The sequence below is a fragment of the Toxotes jaculatrix genome, chromosome 6 (genome assembly GCF_017976425.1).
Source record: "Toxotes jaculatrix isolate fToxJac2 chromosome 6, fToxJac2.pri, whole genome shotgun sequence".
Classification (NCBI taxonomy): Eukaryota; Metazoa; Chordata; class Actinopteri; family Toxotidae; genus Toxotes; species Toxotes jaculatrix.
In genome coordinates this window covers 10,459,537-10,479,545 of record NC_054399.1, presented here as the reverse complement: position 1 = coordinate 10,479,545, position 20,009 = coordinate 10,459,537, and the positions used below count along the sequence as shown (strand labels likewise).

General features: G+C 40.6%; 1 protein-coding gene across 6 annotated transcripts; it reads left to right on the top strand.

Annotated features, from left to right (window-relative positions):
- The first annotated feature begins 920 nt into the window (after positions 1–920).
- Positions 921–19,615, top strand: zfr2 (zinc finger RNA binding protein 2). Of its 6 annotated transcripts, none has more exons than XM_041040363.1 (19): positions 921–1,055; positions 4,286–4,526; positions 4,847–4,961; positions 5,950–6,177; positions 6,721–7,046; positions 7,352–7,540; positions 7,794–8,037; positions 8,460–8,668; positions 9,338–9,457; positions 10,193–10,338; positions 10,904–11,030; positions 11,187–11,389; positions 11,812–11,980; positions 13,265–13,439; positions 16,520–16,608; positions 17,583–17,678; positions 18,030–18,141; positions 18,409–18,506; positions 19,113–19,615. In XM_041040363.1, the coding sequence occupies exons 1-19, from the start codon at positions 1,003–1,005 to the stop codon at positions 19,284–19,286; spliced, it is 3,114 nt and encodes a 1,037-aa protein (XP_040896297.1). In that variant the 5' UTR covers positions 921–1,002; the 3' UTR covers positions 19,287–19,615. The 6 variants fall into 6 exon arrangements, with proteins under 6 accessions (XP_040896297.1, XP_040896296.1, XP_040896295.1 ...); XM_041040362.1 differs by having other exon boundaries at positions 4,844–4,961; XM_041040361.1 differs by having other exon boundaries at positions 4,286–4,541; positions 5,953–6,177.
- Positions 19,616–20,009: the final 394 nt, after the last annotated feature.

The window sequence follows — 20,009 nt, the reverse complement described above, 5'->3', positions numbered from 1 at the left end:
AGGTACATATACTTAACTTGAATATTTACTTTTCAGGCCGTTTTATACTTCAGACAAACATTTCTGAGTGCATTTTAACCACTGACAAGCTTTTCTTACAAACATCCAACTTCAACCAGAAACAACTTAAGGGATGAGATCAAATTAAGAAATTTCAATTTATGAACATGAAATTTTCCTATTTTCCCCTCAGCGATAATCACGTGTTGTTTAGCCAATATAGGCTATAGTTTTCAAAGTCTTTCCAAGATGTAACACCATAGAACAAGTGAATTATACTTTCTTGTTCAGTCATGCAGAAAAATCATTTGTTATCAGTATCTAGAAGTTTTGAAATGTACGTTAGTTAATCACGTGTTGTTTAGCCAATATAGGCTATAGTTTTCAAAGTCTTTCCAAGATGTAACACCATAGAACAAGTGAATTATACTTTCTTGTTCAGTCATGCAGAAAGATCATTTGTTATCAGTATCTAGAAGTTTTGAAATGTACGTTAGTTTGATATTTTTTATGTAATATTTCAGGTGTGTATCTAACTTTGTAATGCAGAATCTAAAATGTATCTGTTGGTGCATCTTTTGCTCACAGAGTAAATGTCCTTTGTATAAAGAGGGAATTTAGGAACCTCATGATGCTTTTTAAAGCTTTTCATCAGTTTTTGTGTAAGGTGGATTTATATATATATATATATATATATATATATATATATATATATATATGTATATATATATTTTTATATATATATATATATATATATATATTTTTTTTTTTTAAATTTATTTATTTATTTTAAATAAGAAAATGTTTCTGTCAGTTTGGTAGAAATGACTTGTTCCTTTTAGGTGTAGGTGTGTGTGTGTGTGTGTGTGTGGGGGGGGGGGGGGGGGGGGGGGGGATTACGCAGTTCCGGTCTATCAGAGGGTTGAGGGGGGTGAACTATCTTGACGGTCAGTGTGAGCCCCACTGCTGCCTGCCTGCCGCTACTGTACTGGAGATGCCAAGATGGCTGCAAGCAATTATTTCGGCTTCACACATGGTGCCGGTCCGCAGTACAGGTAATTCAAGGGAAGCAGGCTGTTGTCAGTATGTCTGCGGAGTCTCGGTTGTCAGTCGCGGGCGTATATGAGCGGAGACACGGTGGTAAGCGGTGGTACTTCACTGCGCGGAGGGACAGCTAGCTTTGTTAGCTCCAGGTTAGCTCGCTGAGTCCGCAGGCCGGCGCCTCAGCGACATGCCGCCTGACATTAGGTGAACCCCAGTGCGGTAAAGCTGCAGCTGATGCTTCAAGCTCTTCACCACTTCGTGGCACGTTGACAAAAAGTCAGTCACAGCAAATGTCAGGCTGTTTGGTTTTGTCAGCGGAGCTGGCTGCAGTAGCGACGGGTTTGGGATTAAGAGGGGAGGGCTAACCCTGGTTCAGCAGTACTTAAGGTCCCGTGTGTCACAAACAAGTGTATTTGTTGTGGTTGATTGTTTAATAATGATGCGCTGCTCCACGGGAAAAAAAACTAGGTAAACACCAGTAAAACTAGCATGCGTGGGTGCGTGTTTGGCAAGTTTGTGTGTCACATAAATAATCATCTAACTTGTGAGTTTGACAGGTGATTAGATATAATTAGCGTGTCGTATAATCATCATTTAGTAAACTATGAGTTAAGTTAGGGAAAGTTTCCGCACATATTTCTCTGCTCGTTTGTTTTTTTTTTTACTGGTTTATTCCCCAAGCTCTTCCCCTGATTTGAATTCATTGACTTTAAAGTTTCAATCCCTGGTCTTCATTGAACATAAACTTCTAAATCCTCAAACATGTCAGTGTGTTGGAGCTGTAGAAGAGGGAGATTTTAGTGCAGATGGTCTCCTTAGTTCATCGAATAATCGTTCAGTCTGTAAAATGTCAGAAAACAGTGGGAAAATGTCCATCACTGTTCACGGCAGCATCTTCAAGTGTCTTGTTTTGACTGTCCAATCCCAAACCTTTTATATGCAAGAGGCTGAGGACAGCAATTTCTTGGCATATTTGCTTGGAAAATTAAAAAAAAATAGTTGCCCTTTGTTTTTCTGTCTGTTGAATAATTGATTAATCGAGGAATTGCTGCAGCTGTAGTTTTAGTCTTCATGCAATGCTGTCTAAGTGTAGGGTTACAGTATCTGTATTTATATGTGGGCAATATGGGTAAAGTCTCTTCTGTTAGAGTATATGTTGTGTACGAGGAGAATGGCAAAGTGAATAAAATATCTGAGAAATTAATGTACTTGATCATTTTGATGCATTAATAACTTATTGCCTTAGAGCAGGCCTGCTCATGAATTGCAAAATTTCACACACCCACAGGTATTAGGGGATAGCTACAGTGGTCTATACAATACAATACAATAGTAAACCATGACAGATGAGTAATTTGTATTGTCTCTCAGTAAATACTTTCATATCGCCCAACTCTTATATCTCTTAGCGGTTTAATTAGAAATGAGTGAGTATCAAGGTTTTTTCTTGGTTTAGTTTTATGAAATCACAGGCATCGCTGGTGCAAAACTTAACACATCGTCGAGGCCTCCTGGTCCCAGAGAACGGGAGCTGACAAGTAGGCCAACGACCTAGTGTTTGACTGAATTTATTGATTAGTTTTCCTGTTTATTTTTACTGGTGTATAATCTGGGATGGGGTCAGACCCCAGTGTTCAGAAATGAGTCACTGCGTGGTATGTGGCACTTACATAACCTAATAATCAGATCTTGGAAATTCAGTTAATGCCCCTTCAGTATTCTCAGGCTTGTCCACAGTATGAGTTAATGAAATTAGAGGAGAACTATTAAGCTACTCAATGGACAATGCACAGACTAGTCAACGTTGGAATTTTTTTTTTTTTTTTTTCAAATTTCTTCTGAGCTGTCTGTTTGCGTGCATTTGTCCGTTTCCTGTATACACCTGCTGTTACTGTTCACCTGTTTTGTGTTTGCATCGGATCCATTATATTTTTTTTATAAGATAAAGGAGTGTCCTTATCACTCTTTCAACATGTGTGATCTTTTCAGTGACCTTAAGGCGTCATGTAATTTTAGCCCTCTCATGTTCTTGTCTGTTCTGACACTGAAAACATAATGAAGATGCCGATAGCATCACGCATTGCCAGTAACTGCCGCCTGCATCTCAAAGCACAGCAATGACAAGGCTGCTGTCGTATTTCTGTGTTTTCTAACAGATGTAAGAGATTAGAGAGAGGTCAGTGCAGGGCTGCTCAGTCAGTCGCATTACATTAGTAAATGTAATCACAGTTTTAGCTTTCTGTATTTAATCAATCTCAAACTGGTGTGATGTTGACATGTTTCATTTAGTGTCCCTGCCCATTTGCAGTGTAGTTTTTTATATTTGTACATTTGAAGCAAGTTCTATTTTTTTCTGAAGCAGAGCTGTAATTATCAGTAGTTGATTTACTAGTTAACAATTATTCAGCAAATACTCTGAGTCATTTTTAAGCATAAATGCCAAGAAATGACCTATTCCCAGTGCCTCAGCTGTGTTGATTTCCTTCTTTTCTTTCACTTCTGTGATATTAAAGTGATTTTGGGGTTTTAGACAGTTGATTAGACAAGACATCACTTTTGACCTTGAGAAAGTGGGGTGGACATTTTTCATTATTTTCTTTTTTTCTATTGTAGACAAAACAAATAATTGAGATAAGAATCAGCAGATTAATCAGTAATGAAAATAATCGAGTAGTTGCAGCCTTACTCTTAAGCAAGTGTGATTTGAACAACACAGTCAAGAGCAGAAACTACTTGATGAAAGATTAAAGATAAATAATCAGAATAAACTGAGTAAAATTACTCTGAATACCTGCAGGGTACATTGTAGACCAGCCCTGCTGTTAATTGGGCATCAGGGCTGGCTGTGGTTTAAATAACTGAGATATCATCTATCGTTTTAGCGCTTGGTATTAATGTAGGTAACCTGATCACAGATTGCCTTTTCTGTGCTCATTAAAGAGGCAAGCAAAAATATATTTGGGCACCACACATTACATGTGATGCTGTGAAGGCTGTCTTGGTTTTTCAGATTGCGATGATAAAAGTCCAACAGCACAGTTAGAAACAGCAAAATGTTTTTAAAAAGCCTTTATCCTGTTTGACTGTTACAGCAGAAAAAAGTTTACTTGTACTGGTTCAGGGTTTTCCCCCTGGATAGAATTTGTAGTGAATGATTTCTAAAGTTTGATGTTCCTCAAAAAAGTAATTTGAAGTTTATCTTCTTGCTTCGCTTAATTTCTGTCCCTCTACTCCCTTTTAGTACCCAGCCTCCCCCGGCCTACTCCCACCCCTCCACAGCCAGTTACAGTGTCCAGCAAGCTCCAGCTGTGGCTCATGCAGTGACTGCGTCCTACTCTCCAGCTCCAGTGCAGGCAGCGCGGCCTGTGGCCTCAGCCCCTTACCCCGCTTATCAGAGCCACCAGGCTCCTCCAGACTACACCTACAGGCAGCCAGATCCCCCGGCCCCCCCGCAGCCCACCACCACCCCACAGACGTACCAGGTATACCCAGACACGGTCAGTCTCTTTCTGCTTCCTTTATGATTTCTACTCTGCACTTTCTTATTGCATGTTTTGTCATAGCTTTTGTTTTGAGTCATATTATATGCTTTTGTACGGCATTATTTAAAGAGAGACAGCAGTGCATGCAGCTTCTGCACCGGTCTTCATCACTATTAAATTTTTCACAAATGAAAAACTGCTATTTAAAAAATGGTTTAATGCAGAAATATCCGTGCATTTTTATAAAAACTTGCTGCAGTTATCTACTTTAATATGCTGCTTTCCCACTGGATTGAATTCTCTCTTGTAAACACCAGCAGGACAGCTACAGCTATGGACGCCCTGCCGCTGTGACTACCTATGACAATAAACAGTACTACCAGACGAGTATAGCCTCAGCTCAGAGGACACCTACAGAGAATTACTACCAGACTGGTGAGTCAGTTTATTTTTTATTATCATGCTGTGTCCAAAGCTTCAGTCAGTGTTACAGCTGATAATTCAAGATTGTTTTGTCTCCAGTGTAGAGCACAAATGATATCATATCAGATATTGTGAGCTGATTTTAGCTTATTGTTGAATTTTAAATGGGCTGAAAGTAACAAGAAATTGTGGTACAGAAACACCAAATATATGTTGTTACCATTACCATTTTTCTCTGACAGAATTTTTCAGACGATCTTTCTGACCTCCTTATCAACTTGTTTTCACTTCTCAGGCCTTTATCTCCTCTGTGGTGGTAAAACACAGTATGTGATCCCTCAGAAACGTCTATGGGTTGAACTGGGGCCTCCTAAACACTTTTAGGGCTAACTGAAGGCCTTTTACACTGTGCGATTTTGGACTGTTCGTGACCTAAGTTAACGGTCATGTGAAAAACTTCCTAGAAAAAATTCAGAAATGGCTTAAAATGATGCAGAATACACAGGCCAGTCTTGAGAGAAAATGTTTCTCAGTTTTGTTCACACTGAACCCAAATGAGGCATTAAAACAGACTTATTGAGAGCATTTTCTCACTACACTACCATGTGTGTGAATTTTGCATACTGACAGTTCGTATCAGTTCCACAAAAGTTATTGTTGACTCCTATATAACTAGTGTTTCACATCTAATTAACAGTGTATACCACCACACACACACACACCTCAGTCCTGCTGGGGTATTTGTCAGTCATCGGTCTTGGTATTATTTACTTTGCACTTTTGAATGGTCACATGATACATGTGAAATGTGTCTGCAGCTCATTCACTAGTGAAATGAGGATCCTGCTTGCCCTGCCAAAAACTCTGCTGTGCTGTCCCAGAGGATGCGACAGACATTTCCGATCTCTTTCGCTGTCCTCTCTCCTCCCTCTGATGCCCTTCCTCTCCACCTTTACTTACCTCTCTCCTCTGTGCCCCCTCCATCTCTTCTGTCTATCAGTAGGAGTGAAGAGCGCTTACAGTCCCGCGCCCTCCACTATATACAGCCAACCTCCTCCTCCCCAAAGGCAGGTAACGGCCCTGAAACCTCTGGCCCCCTCCAGCTCTGTGTCCACCAGCTACAACATCTACCCAGTGTCCACCAGTGTCCAACAGCCCCCAACGCCCATTTCATCCTACACCCTTGGCTCCTCCTTCAGCTCCACTGTTGCAGCCACCTCCTACTCAGGTAAGATTAAAGATTAAGGTGTAAAATAAAACTTCCTTCATCAATTTTTGTGCACCAGATGCTTGATATACTTAGCGAAATTAATATATTTACAACAGCATAAATGTACTATGTATGAATACAAAGAAAGATACATACATTTCATTCATAGCTTGCTAAATGTCAATTAGCAATGTTGTTGGCTTGGTTTTTGAAAGGGACAGTAAGTTCTTTTTTTGAAAATATGTATTTTTATGTAAAATTTTGGTGTATTAAATGCTGGTGTGAGCAGGCCTTTAGCGGATGACTGTAAATTTGGCTTGAATAAGTAAGTAAGTAAGTGCCAGTTCATTCTTGAAATTATTATCTTTTCATGTAATTTACTGTTAAGCTGAATTGTTAGATTGTTTTTTTTTTCCTCCAGTCCAGATGCTGCCACTGGTGAGAATGAAGTGCAGCGTTTTACTTGCATGACTGCTGAGTGTTAATATCTGACCCATATCTTGATGCTTATCCCTAATAACTCTTTGTCCTCACTCTGTTCCTCTGCTCTCTCACCCTCAGGCATTAACTACTCCAGTTATGACTCAACTGGCTACACCTCCACATCCACCCCTTCCTATTACCAGCCGGCCCAGCAGACTCTCGCCCAGCCGCAGCCTCCACCTCAGCAGCCCCAACAGCCGCAGCCCCCCATCCAGGCACCGCCCAAGCAACTGACAAGCTCGTCCTGGAGCAACTCAGGGAGCAACATGGTGACAGCTCCGGCTGGAAACACTTACAAAAAGCCAACATTTCACCAGAGCAAGCTGCAGAAGCCCAAAGGGCCTCCAAAACAACCACAGCTCCACTACTGTGACATTTGCAAGATCAGCTGTGCAGGCCCTCAGGTAGGAGATTAGAAATGACTGGAGGTTAAATCAAAAAGAATTTTTTTTGTTTGTTTTAAAATAATGATGCCTTTGTCTTATGCATCACAGACCACCAGAAGACACCAACAAATCAAATACTAACATTTGAGAACAGAGTACACAGTTTAAGTGTGTCACGAGTTGTCTGATAGGAATATATTTCTATGAAATTTATTTCACGATTAGAATAAAAACAAAACTATACAACGATAGGATTATTTCTGTTTATTCTGTTAGATGTTTGACAGCTCCATTTTGCTAACTGGTTTGATTAACTTCACCAGACATACCGGGAGCACCTTGAGGGCCAGAAACATAAGAAAAAGGAGTCAGCTCTGAAGTCTGGAGGACAGACGGGGACCAGCAACGGGCCCAGAGGGGTCCAGACTCAGCTACGCTGTGAGTTATGCGACGTCTCCTGCACTGGAGTGGATGCCTACGCCGCCCATATCCGTGGGGCCAAACACCAGAAGGTTAGCACAGCTGTGATGCTTTTGTCTTTATCTTCAAGTCCTTGAACCTTTGTGGTTGCTGAAGAAAATACAGGCACAGAAGAAACTGACATTCTTTTGTGAGTGGACATGGCTGTGGTGTACTCATGTGATGTTCCAACTGAGCTGCCAAGTGTTGGAACAAAACCTCCCTGAGGGATTTGGGTTGGGATTAAGTATCAGGAGCCTTAAATGGTTGTATCTCACTCTGTCTCTCTTTATCAACCTTGGATAGGTGGTGAAACTTCACACCAAGCTGGGCAAACCTATACCTTCCACTGAGCCGGTGTTGGTGAATTCCACTCCAGTGGTCACAACCTCGACAGCTGGGAAACCTCCAGTCTCCACCTCTGCTCCTGCCTCAGTCTCAACCACTACTTCAACTCCCACCGCGACACCCAAACAGGTGGCTGTAAATGCCACAGCTAAAACAACACTGCCAGTCAAGAAATCAGCTCCTTCCAAAATAACTGTCATTTGTAAGTTTGTTAATATGTTGTGTAGAGTATTTTTGCATTTGCTGTCTTGTGTCATCAAATACATGGTTTTATTTTGAAAGCTTTAGCTTCAGTTTTACCAACCAATGATATGGCTCACTTGAAAACATAAAATCACTCTGCTCCACAGATGTAGTGCATCTGTTCTTATTAGTGTCAAAGGAAAATGTAATTAACAAAATGAAGTGTCACGGATTTCTTACAAGTAAAGTATTTCTTTAACTGTAAGACCTCCAATGGTGAATCTGCACTGAAAGTTTATTTTTTAATTTCTGAAACTTATTTATCAACCTTTGGAACAGGACTAGAATTTGAAATTAGAAATTAGATTAGATATTTTGTTTGGGCATATAGTATTCCTGAAAATTAACTCTTCTGTCTACAATGTCTTGCCTGCCTTATAGCCAATAAGCCTCCCAGCACTCCAGCAGTGACAGCAGCAGCAGCAGCAACAACAGCAACAGCAACACCATCAGCAGTGGTGGCTGCCAAGGTGGAGGGGCCAGTGCTACAGTCAGTTCAGAAGATGGAGCCTCAGAGTGAGGATGAGGATGGCGACAGAGCAGGCGGCCAGGGAGACATCCAGCCGGTGGGACACGACTATGTAGAGGAGGTGGGCACGATTGTTGGAATAAAACTGATCATGGTATCCAGTATAAACTTAGATATATCAGCAGGGCTCCACTCTAACTTTTTCCCTTCAGGAGCACCACTTAAATCGACATGAAATGCAACACGTTCCACCTCTACTCTCTATTTAATTAAAAACGTATGTTCAATAGCCTGATACTGTAAATTAACATATCTTGAGCATTCGCATGCTAGACTTCAACATGGCCAATCAAAATATTTGCCGGCCTCCATTAATTCAGGATATGTGCTTAGACTCTCTTGCATTCCTTGGCTGACACATCTGTTTCACCACCAATCATTGGACAGATAAGTGGAATCCTTTATCTTTTCACTGCTGCTCTTTCTTCTTTTTCAGTGAATCTGTGATAACTCCAGTGAATGGACATGCTGTGTCGTTGCCGTGTTGTCAGATTCACTTGAAATTTGAATTTAGTGAAAGGCAGGGCTCCACACTTGTGAGCCTTCACAATGACATAAGTTGTATTAAATTTTATTGTAATTTCAGCCTCTTCTGCAGATCCAGTAACTGCTGGTAGAGACACTGCAATTCCATCAGTGCATCTGACCCTGCAGAGTTTATGCATCATGTATTTGTTGTGCTTTACTAGCGTTCATTCTGAATTCACCCGAACTGTCATGTCTTTTTCAGGTCCGTAACGATGACGGCAAAGTGATTCGATTTCACTGTAAACTCTGTGAGTGTAGCTTCAATGACCCCAACGCTAAAGACATGCACCTGAAGGGAAGGCGGCACAGACTGCAGTACAAGGTGAGAAGGTTAAAGCATCACTGAGCTGGCTTCCTGTCTGACTTGTTACCCAGAGAGGCATACTGAGTCTGTTCCCCTGCTTTGGTTGCAAAGCAGCAAAACAAGACAATTCAGCTACTATCTGATAAGGAGCAGGGCTGAAAGAATGGACTGGTTTGTCTGGTTTGGACAGCGATGTCTTGATACTTCGCTTGATCACTGCAGCTTTTTTTTTTTTTGCCTCAAACTCTTTTTGTGATCACTTCATTAAATATCTTTACTGGGGCCAAATGCATAGTGCAGATTTCTTAAGTTATATTTGCTCTTGCTTTGAATGATGAGTTTATAGCATGTCTTACATTGCTAGCTTTTTACCATGACTAAGCCATTCCCGGACCTCTTCAGTCAATTAAATCACTGCACAAACATTAAGGGATGGCACCAGTATGGTGTGATCGGCAGTATTGATGCACAAAATGAGCAAACAGAGAGATTTAGAAGCTTCAGAAGGTTTGTTTCTTCCCTTAGCTGATCTGTGGAAGTACTCGACTTGTACTCGTCCTTGACAAGATGCCATTCAGCGAATCGGGTGAATAAAAGCCTGGAATGGACAGAAAAAGACTGTTTCTCATTACATCTGTACTAGTGTGGAATTGGCAGGACAAAGTACAAGATCACATCTCCACCGACTCTCTCATCAAATTCATGTTACATTGCTCTTAGGTTTGTTCTGTCCTCCTCTCTGTGTCTCTATAGAAGAAAGTGAACCCAGAGCTTCCTGTGGAAATCAAGCCCAGTAACCGGGCCAGGAAGCTTCAGGAGAGCAAGCTGAAGAAGCAGAAGCAGAAGGCGGTGCTAAAGAGACAGAGAGACGATGAGCAGCGCTGGCACATGGAGATGAGGTCAGATTTGTTGCCAAAGCTCTTAGTCAGAAAACCTAACTGGTTCCCACTCTGACGTAGGTTTGCGAGTTTCCGTGGCTGACACAAAACAGACTTAAAAGGAAAAGATGAGGAAGATGCACTCAAACAGGTGACATTAGTAAAGGGGAAGACCTAAAATTCATCAGCTCAACCACACAGTCTTTCTGGATTGTACAGTAAAATACAGTCTTTCAACCATCAGAGGAAAGTTATTAATTGAATTTCATAAGGAAATTTTACCATAAATACTGTATAGCCAGATTAGGGCATCACCAGTAACTGTCCTGTACGTACAGTGAAGTTTTTGTCATACCTGGCCTGTGATGGAATTCCTCTATTACAGGAGGAAATGCACATTTTCCCACTTTAATCGCTCTTCAACTAACACAGTGCTTCTGACAATTATACATAGTACAGAGTATTTATTTTAGTGGAGTGCTTTTTTTATGGACTGCTAAGTACTTTTAATGATGAACATAATATTTCCCCGTGGGAATAAATGACTTTTAATGAATGACATTAAAAACATCTCCCTTTTCTTCAGGCGATACGAGGAGGACATGTACTGGAGGAGGATGGAGGAGGAGCAGATGTACTGGGGGGAGCAGAGACGCAGGATGGCTCCTCCGCCACTAATGAGTCGCCCTGGTATGCCAGTGCCCCCTCTACTGGTGAGTTTCACTACTTCATTTCTTTTATTTAATTTGTAGACTATTAAAATAATAAAGTTTATTCCAGTTGTGATAGCATGGTTCTCCTCTCTCTCTCTCTCTCTCTCTCTCTCTCTCTCTCTCTCTCTCTCTCTCTCTCTCTCTCTCTCTGTCAAGACGTGTGTGCGTCGGCCCGACTCTCCTGATGACCGTCACATCATGGCCAAGCACTCTGCCATTTATCCAGTGGAAGAGGAGCTGCAGGCTGTCCAGAGGATCGTCTCCCACTCTGAGAGAGCCCTGAAACTGGTGTCTGACTCCCTGCTTGAGAAGGAGACACCAGCTGTTGCTACTGCTGCTACTGAAGGAGACGAGAAAGGGTAAAAAAAAAATAAAAAAAAAAGACTATTGGCAAGACTATTCACATTTTTATCTGGGCATGTTGCTAAAAAAAAGGATTAAGGTAGCTGAAGCCTAAAAGCACTTGCATTGTTTTGACATGACCAAAGAGCTACACAGAAATGCAGGCGTATCAAATATAAATGCGGAGCTACACATGCACGGTCTGGCAAAAGTAGAAGCCATTCATAAATAAAATGTTCATTATGACTGTGTCTCTGTTGAAGATCCATCAAGTTGCGACAAATGCAGACGCTGTAGCTGGCTGAGTAAGTTGAGTATGGATAAGTTTCGACAAACAGAACAGGGATCCACAGGGGACTTGCTTAATTGTTGCCTCAAGATGCTACTAAATTTTAAAACAAGTCTTTATCTTGAAGTCTTTTATTTTCATCTCTGACAGTACTGAGAACTCAGGCCGGCTGCTGAAAGGTGTGATGAGGGTGGGCATCCTGGCCAAAGGCCTGCTGCTTCGTGGGGACAGAAATGTGGAGCTCATCCTGCTGACTGCTAAGAAACCCACCATCTCTTTACTGAAGAGCATTGCCAAGCAGCTGCCCAAGGAACTGGCGGTAAGAAAACTCCACAAGTAAACTAAGAGACTGTGAATATCGGAACTGTTCTGTCCTTTCCATGCTGTGTGTGAGGTTTTGGGAGGGAGGGATTGTGGTTTATGGGGAATTCACAACACTTCACACTCTCACATTGAAAGTTTTATCGTAAATTGTAATAATTTTTTTTTTTGCCATTTACTGTTTGTGGGATCATATAGAATAACTGAACATCTTTACCAGAATATCATCTTGTCAGGGACAGTAGATATTTAGAAAGAGGAACGTATTCTGTGTCATTCGCTGCCTTATGACTTGTGTCATAAGAGCAGGATACTGAGGTACTGAAAGAGTTTCATAACAAACAATGGGATCCACAATTTTTTACTCTAAAAGCGTTTATTATAGAGAAGTATAGAGAATTATATCGCACGTTTTATCAATCAGGACAAAACCAGAAAAAGATTCATTTCATGTTAGTTGGGTTTATCTCAAAGAGCAGCTCACTTCCCATTTGTGAACATGTACAACTGTCCCCCACAACCAGATATAAGGGCTCTTTGTCCTCCACATGTGTTTTAATGATTATGATTATAAACATCTTCACTGTGAGAGTGAAATATCTAGAGCTGACTCTTGGTATTTCAATTTTCTGTGGACATACTACATGTGTGCTGGTATTGACATCTCAGAGACACAGTAAAGCTAGCTTTTAAACACCCCATTCAGTATTGTTAGAAGATTTCTGGGGTTCATCCCGAGGACATTACGTCTTAGACAAACTGTGTGGATTCTTGGTTTGGGAGATTTTTTTTGCACGTTCACAAATGACTAAGCTGCCCCCAGGGTAAAGAGAAAAACCCATGTGAATTTCCATTTAAGAACCACAAAACAGAAGTTTGGTACCAAATAAAAGGCTGTCATGTGTTGTAATTCCTCACTCTTCCTCCCTCCTGCTTTAGCTGTAATGAGTGTTTCATTAAAGGTGCTTTTCACTGATCTTTAGATTTACTGCCTGGTTATGACACCTGAATCCTACAGAGTGAGATGGGGCTTTTTTTTCCTTAAATGCCCCCTTTTCTCTCTTAAACCTAACTATTGCAAAGACATTGTTGAGAAATGCTTTTGTTCTCGTCACTTACCCTTAAACAAAGGAATTAAAACCCCCAATAACCTCGAGAGAACAAACCCAGGGTTTAAAATATAACAGATTTGCCCTGTAACCTTGCCAAACAAGGCTATTATTTGCCCCTACACCCCTCCTCCTCTGTAGTGAGTAATCCCAAGTGTCCTTTTAACCGGCAGACATTTTCTGAAGATCAGTATGAGGTGCAGGCTCACCCCGAGGAGGCGAACATCGTGATATTTTCAAGCAAGGAGCCCAAAATGCAGGTGACCATTTCTCTCACCTCGCCGCTGATGAGGGAGGACCCTGCTGCTGAGAAGGACAAGCAGGCAGGAGGAAAAGCGGCTGAGAAAGGTTAGAGAAGCCAAAGCTTTCAGTACCAGACAACCAAATGTTAGATATGTGTGTAATACACTATATATATATTTATATATAACCCTTGCTCCACCCTTCCACCCATTAGCAGCCTAAATTTTAGGCTGAAAATTACACAGAATGAGAGGTGGGACTTTAACTAAGCCCACATTTAAGATTTTTTTTTTTTCTTCAACCCCTAAAATAAGAATGAACTCACATATTCATTTGTCCCACTCTTTTCATTTCCCCCATTTTTTGCAGTTACACTAGTTCCCAATTTCTTTCTTTTCCACAACATGGGAATCAAAAGCCGGGCTCTCCGACCTTTCTATGCCACTAGGGTGTGTGTTTATTTCATGAACACATGCTCAGATAAAACCTTTGGAAAACAATAAAATTAAATTGAAATGATGGTCAGTGTTCAGATAATGCCCAGGGATGAAAATGATTCAAATGGTGAACTATTTTACAAATAAAATAAATATTTTTAGACTTGAGAAACGTTCTCTTCCTGTTGCATATTGGCGATGATACCTAACGAGGGGATTTTGAGGTCCAGTGACTTCCCATTCCCTTTTCTCTCATCCCTGCATCATAGTGTGGCATTATCAGTGATGAGGTGTTGGAGTGTCATTTTATCGCCCCACAATGATCAGTACTGAAATAACAGTAAGATGACATTAGTGAATCCATTGTCTTTACCCCCCACCCCATTCAACAGTGCAGGTAATTTTTAAGATCATTGTGTTGCAAACACTCCTCCGCCTGCTTCAACAACTGTCAGCATTTTAATGTGTTTCTTCCCATTTGGAAAACATGGTAGAAATGTTTTCTGTGGCCGTTGTCTTTTACATTTTTAAATTTTGTTTGGGTTTGTTGATCAGTGCCCCTAATTCTGTATCAGCAGACCTAGGCAAGCCAAAGGCTAATCTGAAGACCACACTTGAACACATACCACTAAGAATAGAAAAGTTAAAGCAACCAGGTTGCCCATGTTTATTAAGCTTTCCAGAGTAGGAAAACCCTCTTGTTCACTATCATAAAGAGGGGCTCAGCTGCTGCTAAATGAAAAATCCCAGCTCTAAGAGGCATGATAAATATGGGTCTTTGATTCTAAGTGGTATGGTAGTGTAGACTTCAAACAAGTGGCTTTGTTTTTGTTATGCATTTCCCCTGTAAGAAAGCTAATGTCCTTTGTTCTTGCTGCAGTTTTAGTGAGAATGGAAGTGTGGAAAGCCCCAAGGCTGATATTGTGAAATTTTGCCTCAATGCAGTCGTCAGTAACCACACTGAATGTTTTTGGACAAACCTGTCATTTGTCATTTTTAGGTGCCTTGTCATGTACTTGTGTCTTAAATCTGTCCACGGACTTTATTATTTTACAAATATCTAAATCCAGCAGGCACGCAAGCATAACTTTGCATCCTGCATTTATATAGTACTATTAAGTTAAGCTTGGCTTTGTCACACTGTGTTGAATAGATTTGACTTCACTGTAATTGGTTTGCTTTTTTTTGCTTTAAAAGATAGGTTAGAAATTTTTCAATTCCGTCTTAAAACACTAGTCAGTTTCAGTAATCATTGAAACAGGGTTTGCTTGCTGTAATTATTCCTCCTGTTCATTCCGGTCATTGAGTGATTTCCTTTATGTGATTTCAGTGTAAGTGACAATCCACAGTCCTCGTTCTGTGCAGACATACATTCAAAAGTTTACATTACATACATTTTTGCACAGAACAAGGACTGTGGATTCCGTCCCCCATCATTTACATTGAAAGCACATCAGGAAGGGATCTTTTAATGGCCTCTATAGTTTAAAGACAAACTTGGAAAAGTTGTAAACCTATCCTTTAAGATACAGAGGCATGGAGGGAGAGAGATGTCCTTACTGTTGTGCCTTTATCTGCTTGAGAAATTTACTTTTAATATAAAGAGAAAGCAACACCTTGTCTCAATTCCAAAACTCAAATTTGATGTGTATTCTCCAAAGAGATAAAGTACATGTTTCAGCTGTTAAATGCTCCCAAGTGGCAGATGAGACGTTTTTGGATCTACTGTAACATGTCTGTGAAAGTTGCTCATGCAAAGCAGAGGATCAAATGCAAAATGGAGAAAATCCAAAACACTCAGAGCTGGGGTTTAGTGAAGGGAAGTTCCAACAGGCTTACTGTAAAAATTGCTCAAAAATAATTGTAAATATTCCACATTGTGGTATGATAGATACTGAATTTGGACATTTGGTTTTTCAGTATTAGATGTAGTGGGGGAAAAATGCCGAAATGTGGAGATTTAAGAGCAGTGTAACTTGATGAGAGTGGAGAAATGTGTTTAGTAAAACAAAATTATCTTGGTGACATAAAATATCTTTGATGCACCATTCTCATAAAAGATTTTCTGATTTGCTAAAGTAGAAAAACACAACAGATGTGACTAATAACATTAACAATGGCTCTGTTCCATTTTAAGTTCCTCAGTAAGACATGACCATGAGCAAACGTGCTCAGTACCATAGCTCTGACAATAAAACACATAAATGGAACGTGGGCATTATTAAAGTTACTTGTTACACCTGTGTTTGACAAGTTAAAATGTGTAAAAAAAACCAAACCAAAACAAAACAAAAAAACTCCACCAGTCTTTCCTCTGAATGACTTGGATTTCCCTCTGTTTTGCATGTACCAGTAACCTTCCACGCAAAAAAACTCCACACACTTGTGCTATTTCGCTATTTCACTTTCTTTTACTTGCTTTTTTCCCCCACTCAGAATATATCTGTAAAACTTAAGGAGACCCTAATCTTACCTATCTGATGGTCAGATACTTGCCTCTTCTCTCATATCTTCCCCTCTTTGTTTTTCTCACCAAACAAACTGAAACAAACCAGAAAATTTTTAGGGATTCAAGGAAATGTCTGGTTACATCAGAGAAACACGAGCGTCCAGTGGCTTTCATAATCTCACCCCCGATCAGCAACAGCGCATCAACATTAACAACACTTACTATGAATTGCAGTCGTCATTTGGGTTTTGATTTATTTTGACCATAAGTCATGAGCCAGTACATGTTATCTCCACTAGGTGTGGCTGAGAAGGACCCTCCTGATCTTCTGAATAAGAGGAAATGTCTGGAGTACCTGGCTGCTCTCCGTCACGCCAAATGGTTTCAGGTAAATGCATCACCATGCTTTGATGCTTTGAAGAGCTCTGGCATTGTGCTTACTGGTACATCAGAGATCAGTGGAACCAACATCACTGTTATTAGGTACACCTGTATGTATCCTGCTCTGAAAAATCTAAATGCGCTGAAAGTGCCTTTAATTTGCAATGATGAGATATTCATGATTTATTTGTTAAAAAAATACCATGGATTATATTACGGAAGTGGAGAGGTATAAGAATTTGAATATACTAATCTCACTTCCCTTTAAGCTGAAAACAGATGGCGAGATTTTGGTTTACTCATTTGTTTTTGGTTACTACTAATGCAAGATTATTCCCATTTCCCTCTTTTTCTTTGACGGCTGACTGCTCTGTCATGTCTCATGAGAGCTTCTGAACCTCTAGTCCTGAGTGGTAGTACATGAGACTCTTACAGCAAAAAGCAGGTCATTATGAGTTTCTCACCTTACTGTGAAAGTAATTGTGGTTTGTCTACATGAAACTTGTAGACATGTTTTAAAAAGTTACAGTGAAAACATTTTTTGTATCACTGAGGCAGCTGTGGGGTTATTTATTAAATAACATAAAAAAACAGAGTGTAAGTCGCTCTGCAGTGTCCAAAAACACCACACGACTACATTAAAATTCCCTGTGGGACCAAGTTTGTTTTTGTTTTAAATCTCTACTTATACAGTAGTAGTTTGTAGTGTGGAGTTGAATCTTACATCATTTTTCCAGTTTGCACATTTACACTGACCAGTTATATTTACAATGGTATTTTGAGAAGTTCTAAATGTTTATTCTATCCAGAACAAATGCATTTTTATGCGGTGTGGAGAGTATTTCTACAAAAATTTGGCACAAGCCTTCGCTGGATGTAAATCTCAACTTGGCTACAAGTTGGCGACAGTCACAAGACAGAAATTCTTATATTATTAGTTATTGTTTTCATTGACGTGTTTATGTTTCTTCATTTCTGAAGGCTCGCGCCAACGGGCTGCAGTCGTGTGTGATCATCATTCGGGTGCTGAGAGATTTATGTCAGCGGGTGCCCACCTGGGGAAAGATGCCCAGCTGGGTAAGTGGCTTTATCCGCGTGTTGTGTTTTAACTTTTTAATATTCTTTTTTAGTTGTGAACCTGTGTGCTCTGTTTACCGTTAATGAGGCTAAATATTGTGAGAATTATTTTTTTTAACACTGATATATGATATGATACTGACACAGCTCATTCTGTGCATACACCAATACTCATATCTTGCATATACCAAATGTCTTCCTCACAAAAACAAGAATTAAGACATGGAAAGGTAGAGGCTTGCACCTTTTTTATAGGGGATCTTGAATGCTATCTGGGCATCTTTCTTTATTTTTAGTGTGGTTTTTTTTGTGTGTGTGTGTGTGTGTGTGTGTGTGTGTGTGTCCCTCCAGGCGATGGAGCTGCTGGTGGAGAAGGTGATTAGCAGTGCTACAGGCCCACTGAGCCCGGGAGAGGCCATGCGCAGAGTCCTGGAGTGCATCTCCACAGGCATCCTGCTGCCAGGTCAGACAAGTTTAATGAGATGTGAATACACAGATTATTTGTTCCTCTTATCAAGAAATGTAAGCTTTCACAAATATTTCAACAGAGCTGTGACAGAATATTATTTGCAGAAGGAAAAATGTTTCAGCTTTGTTGAAATTACATCTGGTTTTGACGATGATAAGTTATTGGTCAGCTGCACTGTACTGGGTCAGTGCAGGACCCACAAGTAACTTCTTTTTTTACATTTCTATTTTTTTTAACCTGTTTTCTCTTCCCCTCGCTCAGATGGACCAGGGTTGATGGACCCCTGCGAGAAAGAGCCAACAGATGCTTTGGAAAGCATGATGCTTCAAGCTAGAGAGGACATAACTGCCAGCGCACAGGTACCTATACAGAGCATTTATAACATGGCCACTTATTGTGATTAGCTTGAACGTGTGGAGTAACTTTTAGTAACCAGGTGGTTTAACCAGGCACCTATGATTTAGGTCAGGGGTGTCCAAACTGTTCCACAAAGGGCCGTGTGGCTGCAGGTTTTTGTTCCAACCAATGAAGAGCACACAGTTTGACCAATCAGCTGTCTGAAGACTGAGATCAGTTGATTAAATGAGTCAAGTCTGGTGTACTGGTGGTTGGTTGGAACGAAAACCTGCAGCCACACGGCCCTTTGTGGAACAGTTTGGACACCTCTGATTTAGGTGGTTGTTTGCTGAGGCTTAGCTAAAGAGCTTGGAGCTAGGGTTATTTGTTGTTTGTTGTTGTTATTTAACAACAACTAAACTATGTTCAGATTGAATAACGGTAGAACAAAAGAAAACTTCAGCCACAATGAAGCTGATAACCTGAGTCGAGGAGCAGCTGAAAGGGAAAAGAAAGAAGACTGGAGAGGAAATGTGACTTAAACTGAAAAGGGAATTAAGAATTAAACAAACAAACAAAACCTACAGCTCTACAAGCATACATTTCTCATCTGTTTGCTTTTATTTCAGCATGCTCTGCGGCTGCTTGCTTTCCGTCAGATCCACAAAGTTCTGGGCATGGAGTCCCTGCCGGCATCCAAGGCCAGCGCTCGCAACCGCAAACGTCGGCGAGACGCGGGGGACACTGGGGAGGGCGAGGGGGAGGGCAAAAAAGACAAGAAGGAAGAAGCGGCGAGTGCTTGACCTCTACCTTTGAAGCAGAGGTGTTTGCTAGTTTAGAGACTGGTAGAATGTCACAGCTTATCTTGAAAACAATCTTAACACACAACTATACACATATGAATATAACTGACTTTACATGTTACATGTCTGCCCTTGAATTAAGAGGAATAATATGTTGGAGGAGGAGGACTGAAGTTTTAGAGTCTGTACTGGAAATCCTTCTCCTGTACAGTGATTTGCTGCACATGCAGTATATTCTAAAATGTGCAGAGAAAATTGGCTCCATTAAAAAAAAAAACAAACAAAAAAAAAACCTAAATCATGAAAATGACTGATAGCATCATTCCATTTCACATTAACTACTGACCATTACTCCCTTGTTTATTTACAATAGTTAAACCACCACTGTTACATACAGTAATATTGTTTTCTATGGTATTAAAGCCTCCAGTACCATTAAATCATCAGCACCTTAAGCTTCAATTCCAGAGTCTAAACTACCGCTCTTTAGGCCAGCCCATTTTTATCATCTGACTCTGGAGTCACTGAACTAACATTGGTGCATGACATTTGTACACTGAAACGTGTCTTTCAGTCTGGGGGGTTTCAGTTGTTGAAGTTTTGAAACTGAGAGAGAGATTAGATAGGACTGACTTTGTACTGTGATGTTTGTTGTGCCTAAGACGACACATTAGTTCAGAAATAGTGTGACGCTGCTGAGCGAACCTGACAAGTCGCAGCTTA

Excerpts from the sequence above, each read along its gene's own strand:
- zfr2 (XM_041040357.1), top strand. The coding sequence starts at position 1,003 with ATGGCTGCAAGCAATTATTTCGGCTTCACACATGGTGCCGGTCCGCAG. Across the intron at positions 8,669-9,337 it reads GACACGACTATGTAGAGGAG|GTCCGTAACGATGACGGCAA; the intron begins GTGGGCACGATT and ends TGTCTTTTTCAG. Across the intron at positions 18,142-18,408 it reads CACAGGCATCCTGCTGCCAG|ATGGACCAGGGTTGATGGAC; the intron begins GTCAGACAAGTT and ends CCCCTCGCTCAG.